General features: G+C 49.6%; 1 protein-coding gene across 1 annotated transcript in view; it reads right to left on the bottom strand.

The window, feature by feature from the left end:
• Positions 1–21,254, bottom strand: part of NT5DC4 (5'-nucleotidase domain containing 4) — a 44,502-nt gene extending 23,248 nt beyond the window's left edge. The window contains exons 1-4 of the mRNA XM_082230167.1: positions 21,062–21,254; positions 8,015–8,088; positions 5,537–5,654; positions 5,355–5,450 (exon numbers count right to left, since the gene is read on the bottom strand). Of these exons, the coding sequence (XP_082086293.1) occupies positions 5,355–5,450; positions 5,537–5,654; positions 8,015–8,088; positions 21,062–21,165 (392 nt within the window). The 5' untranslated portion in view covers positions 21,166–21,254. The remainder of the gene's footprint in view (positions 1–5,354; positions 5,451–5,536; positions 5,655–8,014; positions 8,089–21,061) is intronic.
• Positions 21,255–22,489: the final 1,235 nt, after the last annotated feature.

Raw genomic sequence — 22,489 nt, 5'->3', positions numbered from 1 at the left:
CATGTACTGCTCTCAAGCCAGGTGTCACCTGATGTCACCTGATGCCAGGTGAGTGACAAGCTGGCTCTGGACCCACCGAAACCCTGTTCTGCTTTTAGAAGAGAAAGAGGGGGGGAGTCTTCCCGGCCACTCTGTCCATACCAGGCCCCCCTCTTGGATGGCGGGGGGGCAGCAGAAAGTCCTCCATTTTGGCTGCCATCACCCTTTTAAGTTTATTTATTTCCATCCCATCTTTTTCCCTGTGAGATAAGTAGCACTGAGGGGGCAGGGACTGAGCCCCAATTTCACGCCCAGCGAGCTTCGTGACTGAGTGGGGAACTGAACCCCGGTCCCCCAGGTCACAATCCGACACTTTAACCACTGCACCACGCTGTCTCTTCCTGTTTCCCAGTGATCAGCTGGGCCTCCTTGCAGCCCAGCTTTCCCCGACTGAGGGAGGCTCTGCCTGCCTTCGAACCAATGTCTAATTTGGGGCTTCCCCATTTCTCTGCCAATTCCTTGCACCCCCAGCTGCCCAACCCTGTCCTAGTTTCAGGCAAGAGGGATCTGTGCCCCGTGGCATCAGGAGGGACGCCAGGGCTGGTGCGATCCGGGGACAATAAGCCTGGCACTTAGGGAAGTATCCGTGCTATAGGAAAGGGAAAGTCATCTGGGCAAGATTTAGCATCATGACAGCAGCTGGGAACTATCCCCCCCCAACTGCAGCCTCCCCCTCCTGCAGGCTGGACCGCCTGCAATAGCTATTCTCAGCCTGTTCCAGGGACAAAAACAGAGGGGGGGCACCTCCGTGGGGAAAGAGAGAGCAGGGGCATCTTGCTGGCAGGGAGGGCAAAGAGGGCGCTGGTTCTGCTCTCAGAATGGCAGAGACCTCGAAATTGGCAGGGAAGGGGGCAAGGGCAAAGCAACGCCAATTATCTGACCCTAGGAAAGGGGAGATATGGGGCCTTGATCCTGAAAAGGCAGCAATCCTGCCTCCTGGATTGGGCAAATTCATGGCAGAAAGGGCTACTGGCAGCCACCAGAGCTGTGTTCTGCCTCCTCCTGAATACCAGCAACACAGGAGCGGGGAGAGTTGCTCTTGCGTTCGAATCCCGCTTGCAGAATTCCAACTCCCTGACTGGCCACTGTGAGAGCATGGTCCCTTTGGACACACCTCGAAGGGTTCTTGGTTCACAGCAAGCAAATGCCCGGCTGGTGATTTGGATGCCCAGAGCTTGGGAAGCTCTGGGGAGACATGAGGGCAGGGAGTGACCTTGCCATGGGTCCCTTCTCCTTCCTGCCCAGCCCTGGGTGCAGTAGAGGGCAAAGAACCATCCCAGATATCAGAACAATGCAAGGCAGGAATGTGCTGGGGGGGGGGAGAGGTATAACAGCTTTCCAAGGGGCAAACTGAAGCTACCGCCAAGGTCATGCCAGCTGCTCCTACCTGAGAAGGTGACTGCCACCTCTGGCTCTGTAGGATAGGGTTACCAGATGTCCCCGTTTCCGGGGGACAGTCCCTGGATTTGTGAATAAGTCCCCAGACAAATTCCATCCCCGGATTTCATCTAATGTTCCCGGGAAACGCAGCAGCGGCAGTCTCAGCAGCCCGGAGCAGTTGGCTCTGGCTGGCTTCAGGAGCTGCTCAGAAGTCCCCATGTGATGGTGGTGCAGGGGCTCGAAGATGCAGTTTCCGGGCTGCCTCCACCTTCCCTGACCCCAGCAACTAAGCTGTGAAGGGAGGCTTCATGCTGCCTATCGGAGCAGCCTCCCAACTCCTACTTGCGTGCAAGCAGGAGCGGGACGGGGATCTCTCAGTTAGGGAACGGGAAGCCTTCCTTCACAGCTGAGGGATCCCCGCCCCCTCCTGCTTGCACGCAAGTAGGAATGGGATTGGGGCTGCTCTGATGGGAAGGGAGGCATCGCGCTGCCAGAGCCTTGCTGTCGCTCTCAGCCCTCCTTCTCCGCCTTCCCTGCCTGACCCACTGCGCACCACTTCCCCACCACCACCAGTGAAGAACCAACAACTCAGGGGCTGCCCAGGCTCATGGAGAAAAGAGATAGAAGCCTCGGAGGAAGGGGAAACGTGGCGGTTGAGGTCAAGAAGAAGGCGGCCCCTCTGTCCCCGCCATCGCTGCAGCATCACCATCCCGAATGCGTAGTGATTAATTAATTAATTAATTAATTAATTAAAGCATCCCCGGATTCATTGGAAAAAATCTGGTAACCCTACTGTAGGAAAACCCACAGAAGGAAGGTTAAAGACCCATCCATTTGCAGAAGCACTAAACTGCGCTTTGCGCATGTGCAGAAGTGCCGAAACGCAACCCACGGGTGCGCAGACACAGGTTGTGAATGCTGCGGGTTGCAAACATGCATCCCGCACGGATCACGTTCGCAACCCGAGCGTTCACTGTAATAATAATAATAATAATAATAATAATAATAATAATAATAATGGACCCATCCACATCCCACAAGCAGCACGTGGCAAAAGAATGAAGAACTTCCTGGCGGTAAGAGCTGTTTGGCCATGGAATGGACTTCCTCAGAAGGTGGTGGAGGTTTCTAAACAGAGGTTGGGGAGCCACCTGTCAGGGATAGCTTAGCTTAAAATTCCTGCAGCTAGATGACCTTCGGAGAGATCTTGCAGCCAGGAAGGAGGGAGATACAGAGGGGACCCTTCGCACCCACTGCCCTGGTTTCCCTCTGCAAGCTCAGCGGTGGCAGCCTCTTTGCAACAGCCCCCCAGTGGGCAGAAGCCCCATCCTGATGGGGACTGAGCAACCAACTTGCCCCCCTCCATAGCAGCTCCCCCCGCCTAGACCTCAACGCGGCTGGGCTCTTCCTGGAAGAATCATAGAATCAGAATGGTTTACTAAAGATGAAGACGTTAATTCAGTGGTGATACACTGGGCAAGAGATTTTGGTTATAATATAATAAATAATAACAATAATTTATTATTTATACCCCACCCATCTGGCTGGGTTTCCCCAGCCAATCTGGGCGGCTTCCAGCAAAGATTACAAATACATTAAAATGTCACACATTAAAAACTTCCCTGAACAGGTCTGCCTTCAGATGTCTTCTAAAAGTCTAGTAGTTCTTGTTCTCTCACATCTGGTGGGAGGGCGTTCCACAGGGAGGGCGCCACTACCGAGAAGGCCCTCTGCCTGGTTCCCTGTAACTTGACTTCTCGCAGCGAGGGATCCGCCAGAATCTCCGCGCTGGATCTCAGTGTCTGGGCTGGATGATGGGGGTGGAGACGCTCCTTCAGGTATACTGGGCCGAGGCAATTTAGGGCTTTAAATGTCAGCACCAACACTTTGAATTGTGCTCGGAAACGTACTGGGAGCCAATACAGATCTCTCAGGACCAGGGTTATGTGGTCCCGGCGGCCACTCCCAGTCACCAGTCTAGCTGCCGAATTCTGGATTAATTGCAGTTTCCGAGTCACCTTCAAAGGTAGCCCCATGTGGTGCGCATTGCAGTAGTCCAATATATACAATTTTCATCATGGGAAAGGTTATGGAGACAGGACCTGATGTTTATGGCCTGCTGTTCGTTGAAAGAAAATTATATGAAAACAATGTATTGTTGGTACCTGACTCCGAGTACAATTGCGGAAATGTACAGAACCAGCTCAAATTTGTGCTGGAAATGTAAAAGAAAAGAAGGTACCTTTTTATCATATGTGGTGGGGTCCTGTGGGGCAGTAAAAGCTTTCTGGGAAATGATATATAATGAACTAAAGAAAACTTTTATTAAAAAACCAGAGGCTTTTCTGTTAGGTAGAATAGGTGAGGACCTACCAAAAGAAAATAAAAGATTTATGTATGCAACGATGGCAGCAAGAAGGCTTTCTAGCCCAGAGATGGAAAGAAGGAGAAATACCAGCCAGAGAAGAATGGCAAACCAAACTGATGGAAAATGCAGAAATGGCAAGATTGCCATGAAAGATCAGAAACCAGGAAGACCAAGTATTTCTTAAAAGACTGGAAGAAATTTGTAATATACTTAAAAGACCACTGTAAACAGTTGACACCCGTAAAGTGAAATGAACTTTGGTTAATATGATTACATAATAGATTGATAAGAACCATGAATTTAGCTATTCCCACCTTCCTACCCACAATTTTAATGGTTCTTATTCGTCTGAGTAGCACCGAGTTAAAAACAAAAGAGGAATGTAAATGGGTAAAATTGATGGTAACTGCAGCCAGACAGGTTATAGCGAGTAATTGGAAAAATGCAGAAGAGTTAGGGGTGAACCAATGGAGGAAAAAAGTAAATAATATTATAATTTTAGAATATCTAACTGTGAAGATACACAGAATGAAAGGGCTTCAGGTCAGTGAGAAAGAGGAGGATTGGTTTGAGAAGATATTGAATTATTTGGGTGGGTTTGAACAATTTGGGGCAATTAAAATGTTTAAAGTTAAATAAACCTTGTGGATGGAGGAGTGTTAACGTATATAAAATTGTACATATGGTTGATTTGAATATGTTATTATTGATTATGTATACCCAATGTATCAGCCGCCTGGGGGGGTTCACTATTTGTGGTTTGGTTGTTGGTAAAAAGTAAAAAAATAAAAAATAAACATTATATATATATAGATATATAGATATATAGATATAAATAGATTGGTAACGGTAGGAAAAAGTTTACATTTTTGGAAATGGAACCCATGGAAGGAGGGAAGGAGATCCGAAGGTTCGAAAGGACCTTCTTTATTTTTATGTTTTGGGATCACAGAATCGGAAGGGACCCACAAAGGTCATCCAGTCCAACCCCCTGCAACGCAGGAACCACAGCTAAAGAATCCCTGCAGATGGTCTTCTTAAAAACCTCCGAGGAAGGAAAGTCCCGTCCTCCCCCCCCCCACATCCCACAAGACGTAAGAGGACCTTCTCCTTGGGGCTTCCCAGGGCTGACTGCTTTCCTTGGGGGAGCAGCAAAGACCCACAGCTGGTGGGGACTGGAGAAAGTAAATATAATGATAATAATAATTTATTATTTATACCCCGCCCATCTGGCTGAGTTTCCCCAGCCACTCTGGGCGGCTCCCAATCGAGTGTTAAAAACAAAACAGCATTAAATAGTAAAAACTTCCCTGTAACCTCACTTCTCGCAGCGACAGAACCGCCAGAAGGCCCTCAGCGCTGGACCTCAGTGTCCGGGCTGAGCAATGGGGGTGGAGACGCTCCTTCAGGTATACAGGACCGAGGTCGTTTAGGGCTTTAAAGGTCAACACCAGCACTTTGAATTGTGCCTGGAAACATACTGGGAGCCAATGCAGATCTCTCAGGCCCGGTGTTATGTGGTCCCCAGTGTTATGTGGTTCTGCTTGTGTTGGAGGACGTCACCTACCCTTTGAGGAAGCGGAAGCCGTGGGCACAGACCAGTAGGTTCCCGTGGGAGTCCACCTTCAGCAAATTCCCGTACATGGCGTCAAATACGAGGCCCCTGAGGAAGAGGAGAGGGCGGGTGAGGAGGGTGGGTCCTTTCCCCCTGGCCACCTCTGGGCTGCCAAGGCATCGCTGCTCCCTTACCTGGTGGGGAAAGTGGGGTCGTATCTATACTCCAGGATCTCATGGGGGTAGCCAATGGACACCAAGCGCTCCAGCAGCAGCTCAAAAGCCAACTCCTCGTAGTCCGGAGATTTGTACACTGCAGAGGCAAAAGGCAGTTTAGGGAGCAGTGCCGGATTTACAGATAAGCTAAACAAACTATAGCTTAGGGCCCCACGCTCTTGGGGCCCCCCAAAAAATTTAAAGGGGAAAAAACCCTGGATGTACATTTCCAAAATATAAGATAAAAAACAAATAAAATAAAACTTACATACAGCGACAGTGTGTATTTCACTATTAATATAATTCTTCTTAAATGTATTTCAGTTCAACAATTACAGTGGTACCTCAGGATGCAAATGGGATCCGTTCCGGATCCCCATTCGCATCCCAAATGGAATGCAAGACGCGACGGCGCGTCTGCACATGCGCGGGTCGCGTTTCACCGCTACCGCGCATGCACATGACGTCATTTTGAGCATCTGCGCATGCGCAAGCGGCGAAACCCGGAAGTAATGTGCTCCGTTACTTCCGGGTTGCCACGGAACGCAACTCGAATGCGCTCAACCCGAAGCGCATTCAACTCGAGATATGACTGTACTTTGATAAAATACATATTTTGTTATGTGCAAATGGCTTTAGATACCCGTTAGGTCCATAAATTACCATATAGCATATATTCAACACAAAAAACAGCGACAATTTGTTGTTGACAAAGGACAGTTGGACATATAAAGGGCCCCATTACCTTCAGTAGTTTGGGCCTCATCAAACCTTTGGGGGAGGCATTTCCTGGGTTTAACTTTGCAGGCTGGTTTGACTCCCCCCCCCCCAAAAAAAAAAAAAGTTGCAAAGCAAACTCAGGAAATCTTGGGCCCCATCTATCAAATACGGCCCGGTGGTCTTTCCCCCCCTTTGCAATGATTACTCCAATGACTCTAGAATATCCAAAGTAAGATGATGAAAAAGAATTTGAGGATATTGACAAATACAGAAATGAAATTGGAAGTTGGCTTTATTTAGCAAACATATCCAGACCTGGCATAACAAATGCAACTAATGGGCACCACAGTTCAAGAAGGACACTGACAAACTGGAACGTGTCCAGAGGAGGGCAAGCAAAATGGTCAAAGGCCTGGAAATGATGCCTTATGAGGAACGGCTAAGGGAGCTGGGCATGTTTAGCCTGGAGAAGAGGAGGTTAAGGGGTGATATGATAGCCATGTTCAAATATATAAAAGGATGTCATATAGAGGAGGGAGAAAGGTTGTTTTCTGCTGCTCCAGAGAAGCGGACACGGAGCAATGGATCCAAACTACAAGAAAGAAGATTCCACCTAAACATTAGGAAGAACTTCCTGACAGTAAGAGCTGTTCGACAGTGGAATTTGCTGCCAAGGAGTGTGGTGGAGTCTCCTTTTTTGGAGGTCTTTAAGCAGAGGCTTGACAACCATATGTCAGGAGTGCTCTGATGGTGTTTCCTGCTTGGCAGGGGGTTGGACTCAATGGCCCTTGTGGTCTCTTCCAACTCTATGATTCTATGATTCTAATGTACTTAGCAGAAAAATGTCCAAGCCAATACAGCAAGATTGGAATGCAATGAAACGTGTTTTAGGATACTTTAAAGGAACCATTCGTTATAAGCTTGGGCGTTTTTCTGCTAAGTATGTTAGTTGCATTTGTTATGCCAGGTCTGAATATGTTTGCTAAATAAGGCAAACTTCCATTTGCACTTCCGTATTTGTCAATATCCTCAAATTCTTTTTCATCATCTTGCTTTGGATATTCTAGAGTCATTGGAGTAGCAACTGGATTCTACTTTTATTCTGTGTCATGGAATTATGAACAAGCCTAAACAATTGTTATTATTGCTATTTTAACAATGTCTTAAATTATTGTTAATTTTCTTAGTGTTGTGGTTTTGTGTGTGTGTTTTGTTTGTTTGGGGGCTTCTTTGAAAATCGCTTCGATTTTTCTACAGTCAAGCGGTGCAAAAATTTTATGAAATAATAAATAAACAAACAAGCAAATTTTAGAAAGCAATCAAAATGAAGTATCTATGCAATGTGGACAAGAACTGCAGCCAGGTGTCCCACCCAAGCCGGACTAACTTTCCCCTGTTGCTTGTATACTCAGAGGTAGACTGCCCCTGAACAGGGAGGAACCATTTAGTATTAGTATTTGATATAAGAAAAAAAGTGGGGTGTTGACTTTGACAGCCCAACTCCCCCAAGGACTCGGTATATCCCCTTTATTAGTTGCTTTTTCACAAAAAATAGCTCAAAGTGATTCAGAAAGGAAAAATTAAAATAAAGTATAAAAACAAGAGTTTTTGGGCATCTTGGGGCACAACTTTTATCACCTGGTTCCTCAGCTTAAAATTTACAGGGGTCTGTTCCCCGTCTCCTTTGTGTCACATGGAAGATGGAGCAAGCTGGTTTTCTGGTGGCCTCTTACTTACTTGCGAGAGTGTAGTCCATGTCAAAGCCGAAACATTTGATCTTTTCCAGCGCCAGACTCCGGTTCACAAAGATCCTGAAAAGGAGAGGCCGTGTCATAAGGTTCCCAAGAGCCACAATAAGCCCCCTGACTTGCCGGCAATTTGGGTGTCCCATCTAATCGGCTGTGCTTTGTCTGGAAAGGACCTAGGAAACTGGGATGCAGTGTCATGGAAAGTTTTCTACCCAAACCCTCTTTCGAAAGGTACACACACTCCACTCTCTGCCTTCACTGGCACAGAGTCCTTTTGAGATTGAGAAAGCCCAACCATCTTCCAGTTACTCCAAGTCACACTTGGAGGTCATTTGGCTACGGAGAGCCCTGAGTTCTGAGTGCGAATTGTAGATCAGGGGGTTGGATAAAATGGCCCAAGCTTCCTGGAAGACCCCCATGCATCAAATTTCTTCAGGTTTCCATTTTTTTTTCACTGCACCTGTTGCACACCCAGGGATGTGGGTGGCGCTGGAGGTTAAACCACAGAGCCTAGGACTTGCCGATCAGAAGGTTGGCAGTTCGAATCCCCACAATGGGGTGAGCTCCCGTTGCTCGGTCCCTGCTCCTGCCAACCTGGCAGTTTGAAAGCACATCAAAGTGCAAGTAGATAAATAGGTACCACTCCAGCGGGAAGGTAAACGGCGTTTCCATGCGCTGCTCTGGTTCGCCAGAAGCGGCTTAGTCATGCTGCCCACATGACCCGGAAGCTGTACGCTGGCTCCCTCGGCCAGTAAAGCGAGATGAGCGCCGCAACCCCAGAGTCGGCCACGACTGGACCTAATGGTCAGCGGTCCCTTTACCTTTACCTTATTGCACAGCCAGGCCTGACTCGTGGCTGCTGGTCCTGGGTGGCTCTGTGTGATGAGCCTCACAGCATCGTTGATGCACAGAGAGGGGGGGAGCTGGCCTGGAGGGCACTAAGCGTAGCTGTGTAACATTAGCAGGGCTCCTGGGCAGGCTGTGTCAACAAGTTTCCCATTACAGGGATTTATGAGCTATGAAACTCAGCCTTCCCTATTTAACACACACACACCCCACGTGAACCTAACATTCACCGAAAGATTCCCCAATGTGAGATCTCGGGACCCAGACCGGCTCGCAAAGGAGTTTTTAATACATCCGCCAGCCCTTATACACACACAGCCTTCCAGAAAAGGCGGCCTCCTCTCTCCCACCCACATTTCCTGACACTGAGCGAGGGTTCTGCCACAGGCATCCCAGGCATTTTCTAATTATGTTTTATGATACTGAGAATCATTACTGGGGCTCTGCAATTGCCCAACTGTTGCTTCCAAAGGCACCTAGGCAAAACGCTGCTCTTCTCCCCCGGGGGTCTCCCCACTGCGCGGAAGGCATAGCTGTCAACTTACAGATTTGAAAAAAAGGGACCAGCAGCCTCGAAAATAAGGGATCAGCAGCCAAAATAAGGGATTTTCCGGGCACAGGTATGTTCAACTTCTGAGCCCCTCCGAGCCAAAGGCAGAAAGCCCAGCCAGCAGCCAAACGAAGCCTCAAGCGGTGGTTCCCACAGCGCAGCAACCCGGCAAAGGGGATGCAGCAAGGAAAACCACTGTCACCTCTCCGCTGGGAAGCGCTGAGCAAAGGCAAGTCCCCAGGCAATGCGGCCGATTTGATCAGCACAATACATGCAAGCTCCACCCCCCAGTCATTCTTAGACTCCTTATTGGGTGAGCAACGCAGCCAAGCAACACAGCTGGAGCCTCCCTCGTCCCTGGCCGGCAGGGAGGGAGAGGAGCTGCTTCCTTTGAAAACTGGGAAATTTAAGGGACATCATCAATACGGGACAGCAGCGGGACACGGCGCTGGGATAAGGGACTTTCCCGCCAAATAAGGGATGGTTGACAGCTATGGCGGAAGGAGTAGACAACATACATCAGAGCCTCTTGAGTTCGGGAAGAGGCCCACAGGGATGGGCGAAGCAGCAGTTATCTTTTCACTCTGCCAGGTGAATCTCCAGGACCACCAGGGCAGAGTCCCACACCCTGCACTGACTGGCCAGGAGGAGCCACAAACTTGCCCAGAGCTTGCAATCCAAGTGGCAAACTCCCTCTTGGAGTTGGCAGGTTATAGCACCAAGAGCAGAAGATGGGCCTCTGTTGGATCAGGGGTGTGAGTTTCCCACAATGGGCAAATGGCTGGCCACCATGAGAGCAGGACGATGGCCTGATCCAGCATATGCTATTATTATTATTATTATTATTATTATTATTATTATTATTATTATTATTTCGCTCAGTATTTCAGCTCTGATGCCCATCGATACCACCTTCGTCGCCAGTGTTAGGTTGTGAGTGAACATATCAGACGACACAGCAATTCTTCAAACAGCTCTTGTTTATTCACAGGCCAGAACAGAACTGAACGGAAGGGTTCAGCCAGCCTGCTTATATAGAGCTCAACTACAAGGCAACAGTAACCATTTTCTGTAACTATCCAATCACTGAACGTCACTTTCAATCCCTTATTTGCATATGTGGACCTGAGTGAAAACTCTCTACAGTATCCCCCTGCTGGCACAGGGTGAGAACTTCAGTACATAACAATAAATTATTATTATTATTATTATTATTATTATTATTATTATTATTTTATTGAATTTATATACTGCCCTATACCTGGGGGTCTCAGGGCGGTTCAGAGAACAAAATCAAAATATAAAACCACAAAATGCATACTCAAATAAAATTAAAAACAGCAACCCAATAACACCCCCCTTTAAAAAAATCATTTTAAAAGGGCATAGGATGTCAATCAAATCAAGCAAAGGCCTGGTTAAAAAGAAATGTTTTTGCCTGGTGCCTAAAAGTGTATCATGAAGGTGCCAGGCGAACTTCCCTGGGGAGAGCATTCCACAGATGGGGGGCCACTTCAGAGGAGACCCCGTTTTCGTGTTGCCACCCTCCGGACCTCTCGAGGAGGAGACACACAAAGAAGGGCCTCAGAAGATGATCTCAGGCGGACCAGGTAGGTTCATATGGGAAGAGGAGTCCTTAATCAGGATGAGTGCCCAATAATCACAGCATCTGGAAGTCCCTGTGGCTTGTTTGGGGGCCGGGTTGCTGCAGCTGGCTGGGTCGATATTCCCGGGGTGGCAAAGGTCATTTTCTTGAAAGGGAAAAGGCCCTCCACTCTTCAGCATCCCTCTTGGTGAGATCACCCCTTCCCACGCCACCCTCCTGTGGGCTTCCGGTCCTGCCAACTACCTCCTGGGTTCCTTGAGGAGAAGAACAGCCTGCTAGATCAAGCCAATGAACCATCTATTCTAGAATCCTGTTCTCTCAGCTTGCAGGATTCAAGCACAAAAACACTTAATGACTACTAGGCCTAGAACTTGACCTCCCCTCACTACTATCTGTCTTTCCAGGACTCACCTTCTTCAAAAGTTAGTTCAGGCCTTGGGGTGTGTCCAACATCCTGCATTGTGAAGACTGATGCAAATAACTCATTCAGTGTCTCTGCAATTTCCTTATCCTCCTTTGACTCCCTTGTCATCCCACTGCCTCTCTAGATGGTTTCCTGCTGCTAATATATTTGAAGAGCTTCTGGTCGGTGGTCTTAATGTTTTCAGCAATGTGTTCCCTGAAGTCTTTTTTGAGCATCCCTAACTGCTGTGGGGCACGAGTGGCGCTGTGGCCTAAACCCCAGAGCCTAGGGCTTGCCGATCAGAAGGTCGGCGGTTCGAATTCCCACGACAGGGTGAGCGCCCATTGCTCGGTCCCTGCTCCTGCCCACCTAGCAGTTCGAGAGCACGTCAAAGTGCAAATAGATAAATAGGTACCACTCCGGCGGGAAGGTAAACGGCATTTCCGTGCTCTGCTCTGGTTTGCCAGAAGCGGCTTAGTCATGCTGGCCACATGACCCAGAAGCTGTACGCCGGCTCCCTCGGCCAATAAAGCGAGATGAGCGTTGCAACCCCAGAATCGGTCACGACTGGACCTAATGGTCAGGGGTCCCTTTACCTTTAATTGCTGTGGGACACGGGTGGGACTGTGGTCTAAACCACAGAGCCTAGGGCTTGCCGATCAGAAGGCCGGTGGTTTGAATCCCCCGCGATGGGGTGAGCTCCCGTTGAAAGCACGTCAAAGTGCAAGTAGATAAATAGGTACCGCTCCGGCGGGAAGGTAAACGGCATTTCCGTGCACTGCTCTGGTTTGCCAGAAGCGGCTTAGTCATGCTGGCCACATGACCCGGAAGCTGTCTGCCGGCTCCCTCAGCCAGTAAAGTGAGATGAGCGCCACAACCCCAGAGTTGTCCGCGACTGGACCTAACAGTCAGGGGTCCCTTTACCTAACTGCTTAAATTCCCACCCCACCCCTTCACAAGCTGAAACCAACCCTGCCTTTGGGGGAGGGCTTCCCACCCGTACCATGAGGTCTAGAAACTAATCCTCCTTGCTAACAAAACGCCTAAGCAGATCTCACACTCAAATTCTTCCAAAGGAGCTTCCAAGTTCTACATTAAATGCAATGTGGCCTAGTTGGAAGACTCCAAGCAGATTCCTTGAATGAGCAAGGGACGGAGGGAGGGAGCTTTCCGCTTTGTAGGGAAGGAGTCAGTGCCTGCCAGAGGCTGCTTGCCAGCTCCTTAACTGGGGAGACACAGCCATGTCCAAGGCACAAAGCCTGCCATTAAGGCCCCGTGGCCAGCCACAAAATGCTAGTAGTGAAGAATCGTAGAATCGTAGCATTGGAAAGAAGTGCAATAAAAAAATTAGGTCATATATATATATATATATATATATATATATATATATATATATATTTAAAATGTTCATAAATGCACCAACCAAGCACGTACATAAATATCATAGCTGTCACCTTTTCCCTTTTCTTGCGCGGAATCCTATTCGGAATAAGGGAATTTCCCATAAAAAAAGGGAAACGTTGACAGCTATGATAGATATGTGGACCACATGTCTGGAGCAGCACAGGAAGACCGCCCTGAAACCATTTTGACTCCCAAACTGACCAAATGTTTTCTCTGCAAGGAGGAAGGGGGTGAGGGACCCTTCCCATTGTCTCAGGAATTGGGTAATCACTTTCTCAAAGGAATGGCAGACTACCAGGAAAGGCAATCAGATAAGGCAGTGTTTCCCAACCGGTGTTCCGCGGCACACTAGTGTGCCATGAGACATCGGCTGGTGTGCCGTGGGAGGGAGGCGGGCGAGTCGGGCGGTGAGAGGCGGCGGCGGCGAGGATCCGCGTCGAGCCGGGGGCGGCTCCGCGGTGGTGGTGCCGAGCGGCGGGGCAGCGCGTGCAAAAGGGAGGAGCGCGAGACAGTGGAGGAGGAGGAGGCCGGCATGTCCGGGCAGCAGCAGCAACAACAACAGCAGCAGCAACTCCCGGCGACGGCTCCTCAAGCCCCGCCGCCGCCCCCTCCTCCGCCCGCTATCGCCGCCACCACCACAACAGCCGCCGCCGCCTCAGCTGCCGCCGTCCCTCAGTCCCTTGCTCTGCTGCCTCCTCCCACCCCCAAAGCTTGGAGGTTCCCCGGCAAGGGGGAGGGAAAAAACTTTCACTTTCGTGCGTCCCTCCCGGCGTGACGCTGCGCGCTGACGTCACGGGGCTGCAATGGTGGTTTGCGAGATTTTTTTCATTAAACAGGTGTGCCGTTGCCCAAAAAAGGTTGGGAAACACTGAGATAAGGCATTATCAGATAACCTGGCAGACAGGAAAAACAGCAACATTCAAATTTCTGTTGTAGACCGCCTTTTCTGTGATGTAGGTGTGATGTTTCTGGGGGGTTACATGCCTTCTGTGATGTATGTATGATTTATGGATTGGTGGTCTTGAGCTCCAGGGCAGGGAATTTAAAATGTCTATATAAGGGCAGGCACACCTTTGTTCTGGGTCCTCCTCCTTTCCTGTGTGCGAGGGAAGCACCCTGTTGCAACAGTTCAATAAAGATTAGGCTTACCAGCTGCTTTGCTTCTCAATATTCTCTGGTTGGCCTCTGTTATTTTCTCCTACCGATAGGGAACCCACCTAAGGACTCTATATGGGCTCTTGGATACCCCATAAGGGAAGAAGGGCAGATATTGTTTACAACAAGAAGTCATCAGGTCCAACCCCTGGGAATGGAGCGATTCGTCCTGTCCACCCTGTCCCAGGGAGGTGTTAGCAGAAAGGCCTTGAGCGGCCAAGGGACAGCCCTGACCTCAGCGCATGCGTCAGAGCCTTGCATCATAAGCAGTGGCTTTACCTTCCCTATCAGAGTTTGGAAAGGGTCCCCTGGCTGCTTCCCCCAGTGCCAGCTGATGTAATGGCTTCAGGCAGGGCCCACACAGGAGGGCGACCTTTCCTCCCTTGGGGACGGATCCCTCTCTTGCCAAAGCAAGGTCTGCCAGGAGAGGCCAGGAAGGAGGTGTGTAGCCAGAAGTCATTCTGGTAGGATGAGCGGAGGCCCCGGCCAAAGGTTAGAGACCCTCCTGTTTGCTTTGAGCCAGTGCAAATAGTCCTGACTCTGGCAGGACACCACTTTACCTACAGCTCCCAGAGCTGACCCTGCAACTTCCATGGCTCACGATTACGTAAGAACATCAGAAAATACTGATAGTGGGATTCTGGGATAGTGGGATTCTGGGAAAATATCTATAACGAACTGAAAAAGATGTTTAGATTTTCATTTGGGGGGAAAACCCAGCAGTGGCGTAGCATGGGGGGTGCAGGGGGGGCCGGCTGCACCAGGCGCAACATCTGGGGGTTAGGGTTAGGGGGCGCAAATCCACGGGTTAGGGGGCGCAAATTACTTGCCTTGCCCCGGGTGCTGACAACCCACGCTATGCCACTGAAACCCAGAATCCTTTCTCCTAGGTATCATGTCAGAGGAAATAAAAAGAATGGTCAGACCAACATTTACCATATTTTTTGCTCTATAAGACTCACTTTTTCCCTCCTAAAAAGTAAGGGGAAATGTGTGTGCGTCTTATGGAGCGAATGCAGGCTGCGCAGCTATCCCAGAAGCCAGAACAGCAAGAGGGATTGCTGCTTTCGCTGCGCAGCGATCCCTCTTGCTGTTCTGGCTTCTGAGATTCAGAATATTTTTTTCCTTGTTTTCCTCCTCCAAAAACTAGGTGTGTCTTGTGGTCTGGTGGGTCTTATGGAGCGAAAAATACGGTATGTATGCAACTACGCCGGCAAGGTTATTGATTGCTAAAAATTGGAAAAGCAGCAGCGTCCCAACCAAAACAGACTGGTTATCTAAAATGATGGAATACTTCCATATTGCCGAACTAACAGGTAGAATTTCTGACAGATATTGAGTGAATCCAGAAAATGATTTGAATGAAAGGAGAGTAAAGTCAAGATAGAAGAAGAGATTAAAGAAATAATGAAATGCGTTTAAGCTAGTTAGAAAAATGAAGTAGTGTAACAAGAACGGCTGGAAATCAAGTCACGTGGTGGGTGTCCGTGTGGGGTAGGTGTGTAGGTCTGTTGATATGTACAGTATAGGTAGGTATTATATAATGTAGGTATGTTTTATGTTATGAAAATAAGGTAGTGTGTTGTGTACGTGTATTGTGTAAATGTATATGTATGTGTTTTATATGTTAATAATATTTTTTTAAAAAATAACATCAGAAGAGGTTGCTGGATCAGGCCCAAGCTCAGCTTCCTGTTCTCACAGTGGCAACCCAGTGGGAAATCTGCATGCAGAATTCGAACACAAGAGCCCTCTCCCCTCCTGTGGTTGGAGGCAGAACGTAGCCCTTGATAGCTCTCTCCTCCATGAATCTGTCTTACCTCCTTTTAAAGCCACAAGAAGTTGCTTTATACCGAATTAGACCTTTGGTCCATTGAGCTCAGTACTGTCTACACTGACCTACACTGGCTCCCCGTACGTTTCCGAGCACAATTCAAAGTGTTGGTGCTGACCTTTAAAGCCCTAAACGGCCTCAGCCCAGTATACCGAAAGGAGCGTCTCCACCCCCATCGTTCTGCCCACACACTGAGGTCTAGCGCCGAGGGCCTTCTGGCGGTTCCATCCTTGTGAGAAGTCAAGTTACAGGGAACCAGGCAGAGGGCCTTCTCGTTAGTGGCGCCCGCCCTGTGGAATGCCCTCCCACCAAATGTGAGAGAACAACAACTACTAGACTTTTAGAAGACATCTGAAGGCAGACCTGTTCAGGGAAGTTTTTAATGTGTGACATTTTAATGTATTTGTAATCTTTGCTGGAAGCCGCCCAGATTGGCTGGGGAAACCCAGCTAAATGGGCGGGGTACAAATAATAAATAATAATTATTATTATTGGTGCTGTGGGTTAAACCACCGAGCCTAGGACTTGCTGATTAGAAGATCAGCGGTTCGAATCCCGGCAATGGGTGAGCTCCCATTGCTCGGTCCCTGCTCCTGCCAACCTAGCAGTTCAAAAGCACCTCAAAGTGCAAGTAGATAAATAGGTACTGCTCTGGCGGGAAGGTAAACGGCGTTTCCGTGCGCTGCTCTGGTTCGCCAGAAGCAGCTTAGTCATGCTGGCCACATGACCCGGAAGCTGTACGTCGGCTCCCTTGGCATATAAAGCGAGATGAGCGCCGCAACCCCAGAGTCGGCCACGACTGGACCTAATGGTCAGGGGTCTTCTTCTTTTTTATCATCATCATCATCCCAGAGGCATCATTCGCACGCAGAGCTTGTAGCCAGGGCTGCTGCATTAAACTGCTGTGCAAGCCTTTGGGAGGCAGAGACGCCAGAGGGCATCTAAGGAGGGAGGGAAGGAAAGAGGGACAGGCCAGTGTTGCCTGCGGCTCCCCTGACCACCATTCAAGGCACCCCAGGGTGCCACGGCACACTGGTTGAAAGCCACTGGCATAGGGGATTCGCTCCATCACCTCAATCATTTGGGTGTCCCCTTTCTGAAACTTTTCCAACCTGCAATATCCTTTGGATAGGTGAGGTGGCTAGAATCGTGAACAGTATTGCAAATCTGGTCACACCGTAGATTTGTATAACAGCCTTACATCACTGGCAGTTTCGATTCCTTTCCAGAGGATACCTAGCAGGGAGTTTGCCTTTCATTTTTACAGCTGCCGCACACCGGATCACCATCTTCCTCAAGCAATCTACTGCGACCCCAAGGTCTCATTCCTGCGGAAGTTTATAGAATAAGATCTAAAAGATCGCTTTGCCCAAAGGTGCATCGCTTTGCACTTGCTTTCGCTGAACCCCGTTTGCCCTTTTAAAATCCACTCACTCAGCTTCGAGAGATTCTTTTGGAGCTCTCCACAATCCCTTTTTTGCATTAGCTACCCAAAACGATTCGGTCTCATCGGCAAATGTGGGTCGCTCTCTGCTCACCCCTAACCCTACACCACTGATGAACAAATCATGGGGACAAAGCAAAAACTGATGGCACTGGGTCTTTCTCTTCTGGTTGGCCTTCTCCTTCACCCACCCCAGTCCCAATGGGTGGCTTTGCTGCCTGCCAGTGTCCTCTTCCCCATCTCCCTATCTCCCAAGAGGTCTCTAGATTGCAGTTGAACGCTGAGACAGAGCGATCATGGATTTGTACAATTGTAGAGTTGGAAGGGTATGGGACACAGGTGGCGCTGTGGGTTAAACCACAGAGCCCAGGACTGGCCAATCAGAAGGTCGGTGGTTCGAATCCCCGTGACGGGGTGAGCTCCCGTTGCTCGGTCCCTGCTCCTGCCCACCTAGCAGTTCAAAAGCACGTCAAAGTGCAAATAGATACATAGGTAACACTCTGGCGGGAAGGTAAACAGCGTTTCCGTGCGCTGCTCTGGTTCACCAGAAGCAGCTTGGTCATGCTGGCCACATGACAGCTGTACGCCAGCTCCCTCGGCCGATAAAGCGAGATGAGCACCGCAACCCCAGAGTCGGACATGACTGGACCTAATGGTCAGGGGTCCCTTTACCTTTACCTAGAGTTGGAAGGGACCCTCCAGGGTCACCTGGTCAAAAGTATGAAGCTGGAGTGCCCCATTTTGCCCTGATGGACCAGGCCCCCCCACATGATCTGGGTTCCTTACTGGTGGTTGAAAGGAGATGTCACATGGCAGATAAAGATGATGGATTTTTCTGGAGCTGGCCGACCTGACTGGAAGAGTCCGCGACCAGAAGGAGGAGTACCAGGAAGAATGGAAGAAATTTAAAGACTATTTAGCTAAATATGTCAAGATAACTTAATTGGAAAAGCTTGCAAATATTAGATAGGCTTAGGATTGAAATATGTAACGATAAGATTTAAGATATTTAAAGCTAAATTAGAAAGAACGAAAGATGTTAAGTGATCAAGTGAGTTTTTTGAGAAAATTGATTTTGGAAAACTGTTAAAATGATATACAGTGGTACCTCAGGTTAAGTACTTAATTCGTTCCAGAGGTCCGTACTTAACCTGAAACTGTTCTTAACCTGAAGCACCACTTTAGCTAATGGGGCCCCCTGCTGCTGCCGCGCTGCTGGAACATGATTTCTGTTCTCATCCTGAAGCAAAGTTCTTAACCTGAAGCACTATTTCTGGGTTAGCGGAGTCTGTAACCTGAAGCGTATGTAACCTGAGGTACCACTGTATAATGAAATTCAACCAAGGGGATTTGAGGAAGTCACTTAATAATTTTACCAAGATTGAAGCAGGATGTCTGTATGTTTATATGTCTGTTTGTTTTTGAATTTTTGGAAAATTAATTTTAAAAAAATTGAAAAAGAAAGAAAGAAAGGAGATGTCACAAGGGCCCAGCGACACCTTTGCCACAAAAGGGCCTCAGGAGGGATCTTTTGACACCCCCATATTCAGTCGCCAGTGCCTGGAGGAGGGAACCTTGTTGTTGAGAGACAGCACGGCATAGTGGTTAGAGTGTTGGACTAGGACCCAAGAGACCAGGGTGCAACTCCCCACTCAGCCACAGAGCCCCCTGGATGCAGTGGCGTAGCGTGCGTTGTCAGCACCCGGGGCAAGGCAAGTAATTTGCGCCCCCTAACCCGTGGATTTGCACCCCCTAACCCTAACCCCCAGATGTTGCGCCCCCCCTGCACCCCCCACACTACGCCACTGCCTGGATGTGACCTGGGGCCAGTCCCTTGCTGCCTCTCAGCCTAACCTCACAGGGTTGTTGTGGGGGATTAAATGCCCCCTTGAGGAAACAAGAAGAAATTCCGACGAAAGAAGAATGGCGGACGAAAATAATGGACTATGCAGAATTGGACAAAATGACAGGAAGGATTCGAAACCTGGGGGACCAGATATTTACAGAAGGTTGGAAGAAGTATATGAGCTATTTGAAAAGCAATTGTAACCAACAAATTACATTAGTAGGACTACAAGGAGTTTTGTAAGGAGGAATATATGAAGTGCTACAAAGTAGATAAAGAATAGAGATATTGGTTATGAGTTTTAAATGTAACAGGGGAAATAAGAAATGTATACTAAGAGATTAGACTGGAACATTTTCAGACAGGACTGATGGAAGTAAAAAAAAAATTGAATAAGATGTAAAAATATTTTTAAGTACTGTTGAAAATGGTATGTTAAAAAGAAACTAATAAAAATTTATATTAAAAAATAAATAAATACCCCCTTGAGCTCTGTGGAGAAAAAGGTGGGATATAAATACAGTAACAAAAATTAAAATAAACAACAACAACGACAACAATAATACGGGAGCACCCCAAAGGTAAAGTCCTTCCCCTCCTATCTCCCCCAGCGTAAGATTCTGGGCCTGCAATGCTGTTTGGCAGTTCAGGACTGACCGCCTTCCAGGGACACCCCACCCCCCCCCCAGCCTTCCTGGCCTTTGGGTCCTCTGCCTTCAGGGCAGCTTCCCTGCTGACATTGTCCTGGGGGGGGAGCGTGTAGTCCTGGCCCCAAAGAGCCAGCAGGAGGAGAAAGCAAGGAAAGGCCTTGCCAGGAGTGGAGGAGGAGGAGGACTGTGGGGGGGGGAGACAATACAAGTTATTAGAGCAGAAAGCGCTTTTGAGATGGAAATGAGCCCTGAAGTGGAAGAGAGGCCAATTTGGATGCAGCAAAGCTTCCTTTTCTGACCAGGAAGGGCCCCTCTCCTCACCCGTCCCCAGTAACACTCATTTATTTCATTTTTACCCCACTTGATTGTAAAGGAGAAACCTCCAAGGGGTTCACGAAAGAGATAAAACGATAAAATTATCGCCAAGAAAAATTAGCAGTAATAATTTAAGACATCCGTAACATTAAAATGGCAATGGACTAAAAACCGATTAAGACTAGCATCCGCTTTCTGAACAACTGGATAGGCTTGTCCTAATGAAAATGATTTTAGCAGGCAACGAAAAGAGTGCAGTGAAGACGTCCGCCTGCTGTCAAGAGGCAGGCAGTTCCAAAGTGAGCGTGCTGTCACCCTAAAATCTAGTATTTAGGTCTTATGCTATTGGAAGCAATCAAATTAGGCGTTTATGGGGCGAGGTGATCTTGCAGGTAAACTGGTTAAGTAACAGGTAAAAATGCTGTTAAGTAACACCTTGAACTTGGCCAGGGATTATATCTGCAACCATTGTATATCTCCGAGCGCAGGTGGAGGAGGCAGGAGCGGCACTGCTCCCATCAATAATCCACTTTCTTCATTGCCCCCCCCACGCACCATATTCAGCTGAAGAGAGACATATTCCCCCACCCCTGCCCAACAAGCCCCCGCGTCCTCAAAGGGGACCAGAGGAACTCCCTGCCACTGGATAAACAAACATCACAGCCACTGCCAAGAGATCGCACTCAAAAACACTCCCTTGCACCACACGCTCAGAGGGGGAGCCCGCTGCCCCCTTTTTACGCCCCCCCCCAACTCTGCAGAGCAGCTGGCAGCAGCCTCACGGCCCTGGGCTCCCTAGGAAGGTAGCGGACTCTCCATCGGCCTGGGAGTCTTGTGATTGCTGCCTTGAGGGGGTTAAGCTGGATGACCTTTGGCGTCCCCCTTCCAGCTCTCCAGTTCGACGGGTGTCGCCCGGCATGCTCTCCCTGGGTCTGGAGGTAGCAGCGCCTCCCCACGCCCCGATGGTCCCGCTGCCCCCTTACCGGTGATGGTAGTCCCGCTTGATGGGGGCGCGCGTCTCGGGGGCGCTCAGCTCGGCGCGGGGCTCCATGGCTCCGTCGGCGGGCTCCCTGGCGATGCTGCCCATCCTCTGACAGCGGCTGGCGCGGAGGAGGAGGAGGCGCGGAGGCGGCCTGCTCCCTTTTACCCGGGAGATAGGCTATCAGCCCGGCCCAGCTGATGGCCCTCCTCCTCCCGCCCCCCGCCAGCCCATAGCCTCCCGGCCCCCCTTGCTGTGCCTTGGCTTGGAGGGCTGCCCCGCTCGCTCAGGCTGGCCAGCGCCCCCGCCTCCCCGCCACGACTGCGCTCCCCTGCCGGGGACTTTGCTCCTCCTGCCGGTGCGTATTTTTAGCCTCTCCCCCCACCAAACACAAACACCACCTCCCCGTCCTCTTCTTGCTCCCAGGCAGCCATCCCAGCTGCAGGCGGACCCCTCCCGGGCCTGATTGGGGTGGAGAGAGTGGGGCGGGAGAGAGAAGGGGTGGGATCCTGCAAAGGGCTCTCTGCAAGATGCGCGCATTTGCAGCTCGCCGGAGGCGCTTTCCAGAAGCGCGCCAGGCGCTCTCGAATACACACACGCCGGACCTCTCCCTCTCTCCGTTCCTCGCAGTTTCATGCCAGCGATCCTGAGATCATAAGGCGATCTATACACCATAAACCTATGGCGCGACCACATTGGGAAGGCTGCACGCGGTTCTCGCTGCCAAAGGGATGTGAGAGAATTGGGACAGGCTCGGAAAAAGGCAACCGAAACCATCAAGGGGCTGGAGCGACTCTCCTGAAATGTTGCAGTTTTTGGGGCATTTTAGATCAGAGAAAAGGCGAGGCATTCCTGCACTGCAGGGGGTTGGACTAGATGACCCTTGGGGTGCCTTCCAGCTCTACAACTATTCTATGCCATGGGTAGGCAACTTAAGGGCCGGGGGCCAGATTCGGCCCAATCGCCTTCTAAATCCGGCCGTGGACAGTCCGGGAATCAGGGTGTTTTTACATGCGTAGAATGTGTGCTTTTATTTAAAATGCATTGCTGGGTTATTTGTGGGGCATAGGAATTCATTATTTTTCCCCCAAAATATAGTCCGGCCCACCACAAAGTCTGAGGGACAGTGGACCGGCCCCCTGCTGTAAAAGTTTGCTGACCCCTGTTCTGTGCAGCTACATGATAAAAAGGTAAAGGGTAAAAGGACCTCTGACCATTAGGTCCAGCCATGGCCGACTCTGGGGTTGTGGTGCTCATCTCGCTTTATTGGCCGAGGGAGCCGGTGTACAGCCTCCGGGTCATGTGGCCAGCATGACTAAGCTGCTTCTGGCGAACCAGAGCAGCACACGGAAACACCGTTTTAGCTTCCGGCCGGAGCGGTACCTATTTATCTACTTGCACTTTGACCGAGCAACGGGAGCTCACCCTGTCG

This window comes from Podarcis vaucheri (genome assembly GCF_965113315.1).
Source record: "Podarcis vaucheri genome assembly, chromosome: 7".
Taxonomy (NCBI): domain Eukaryota; kingdom Metazoa; phylum Chordata; class Lepidosauria; order Squamata; family Lacertidae; genus Podarcis; species Podarcis vaucheri.
This window is presented reverse-complemented; position numbering and strand designations above follow the sequence as displayed.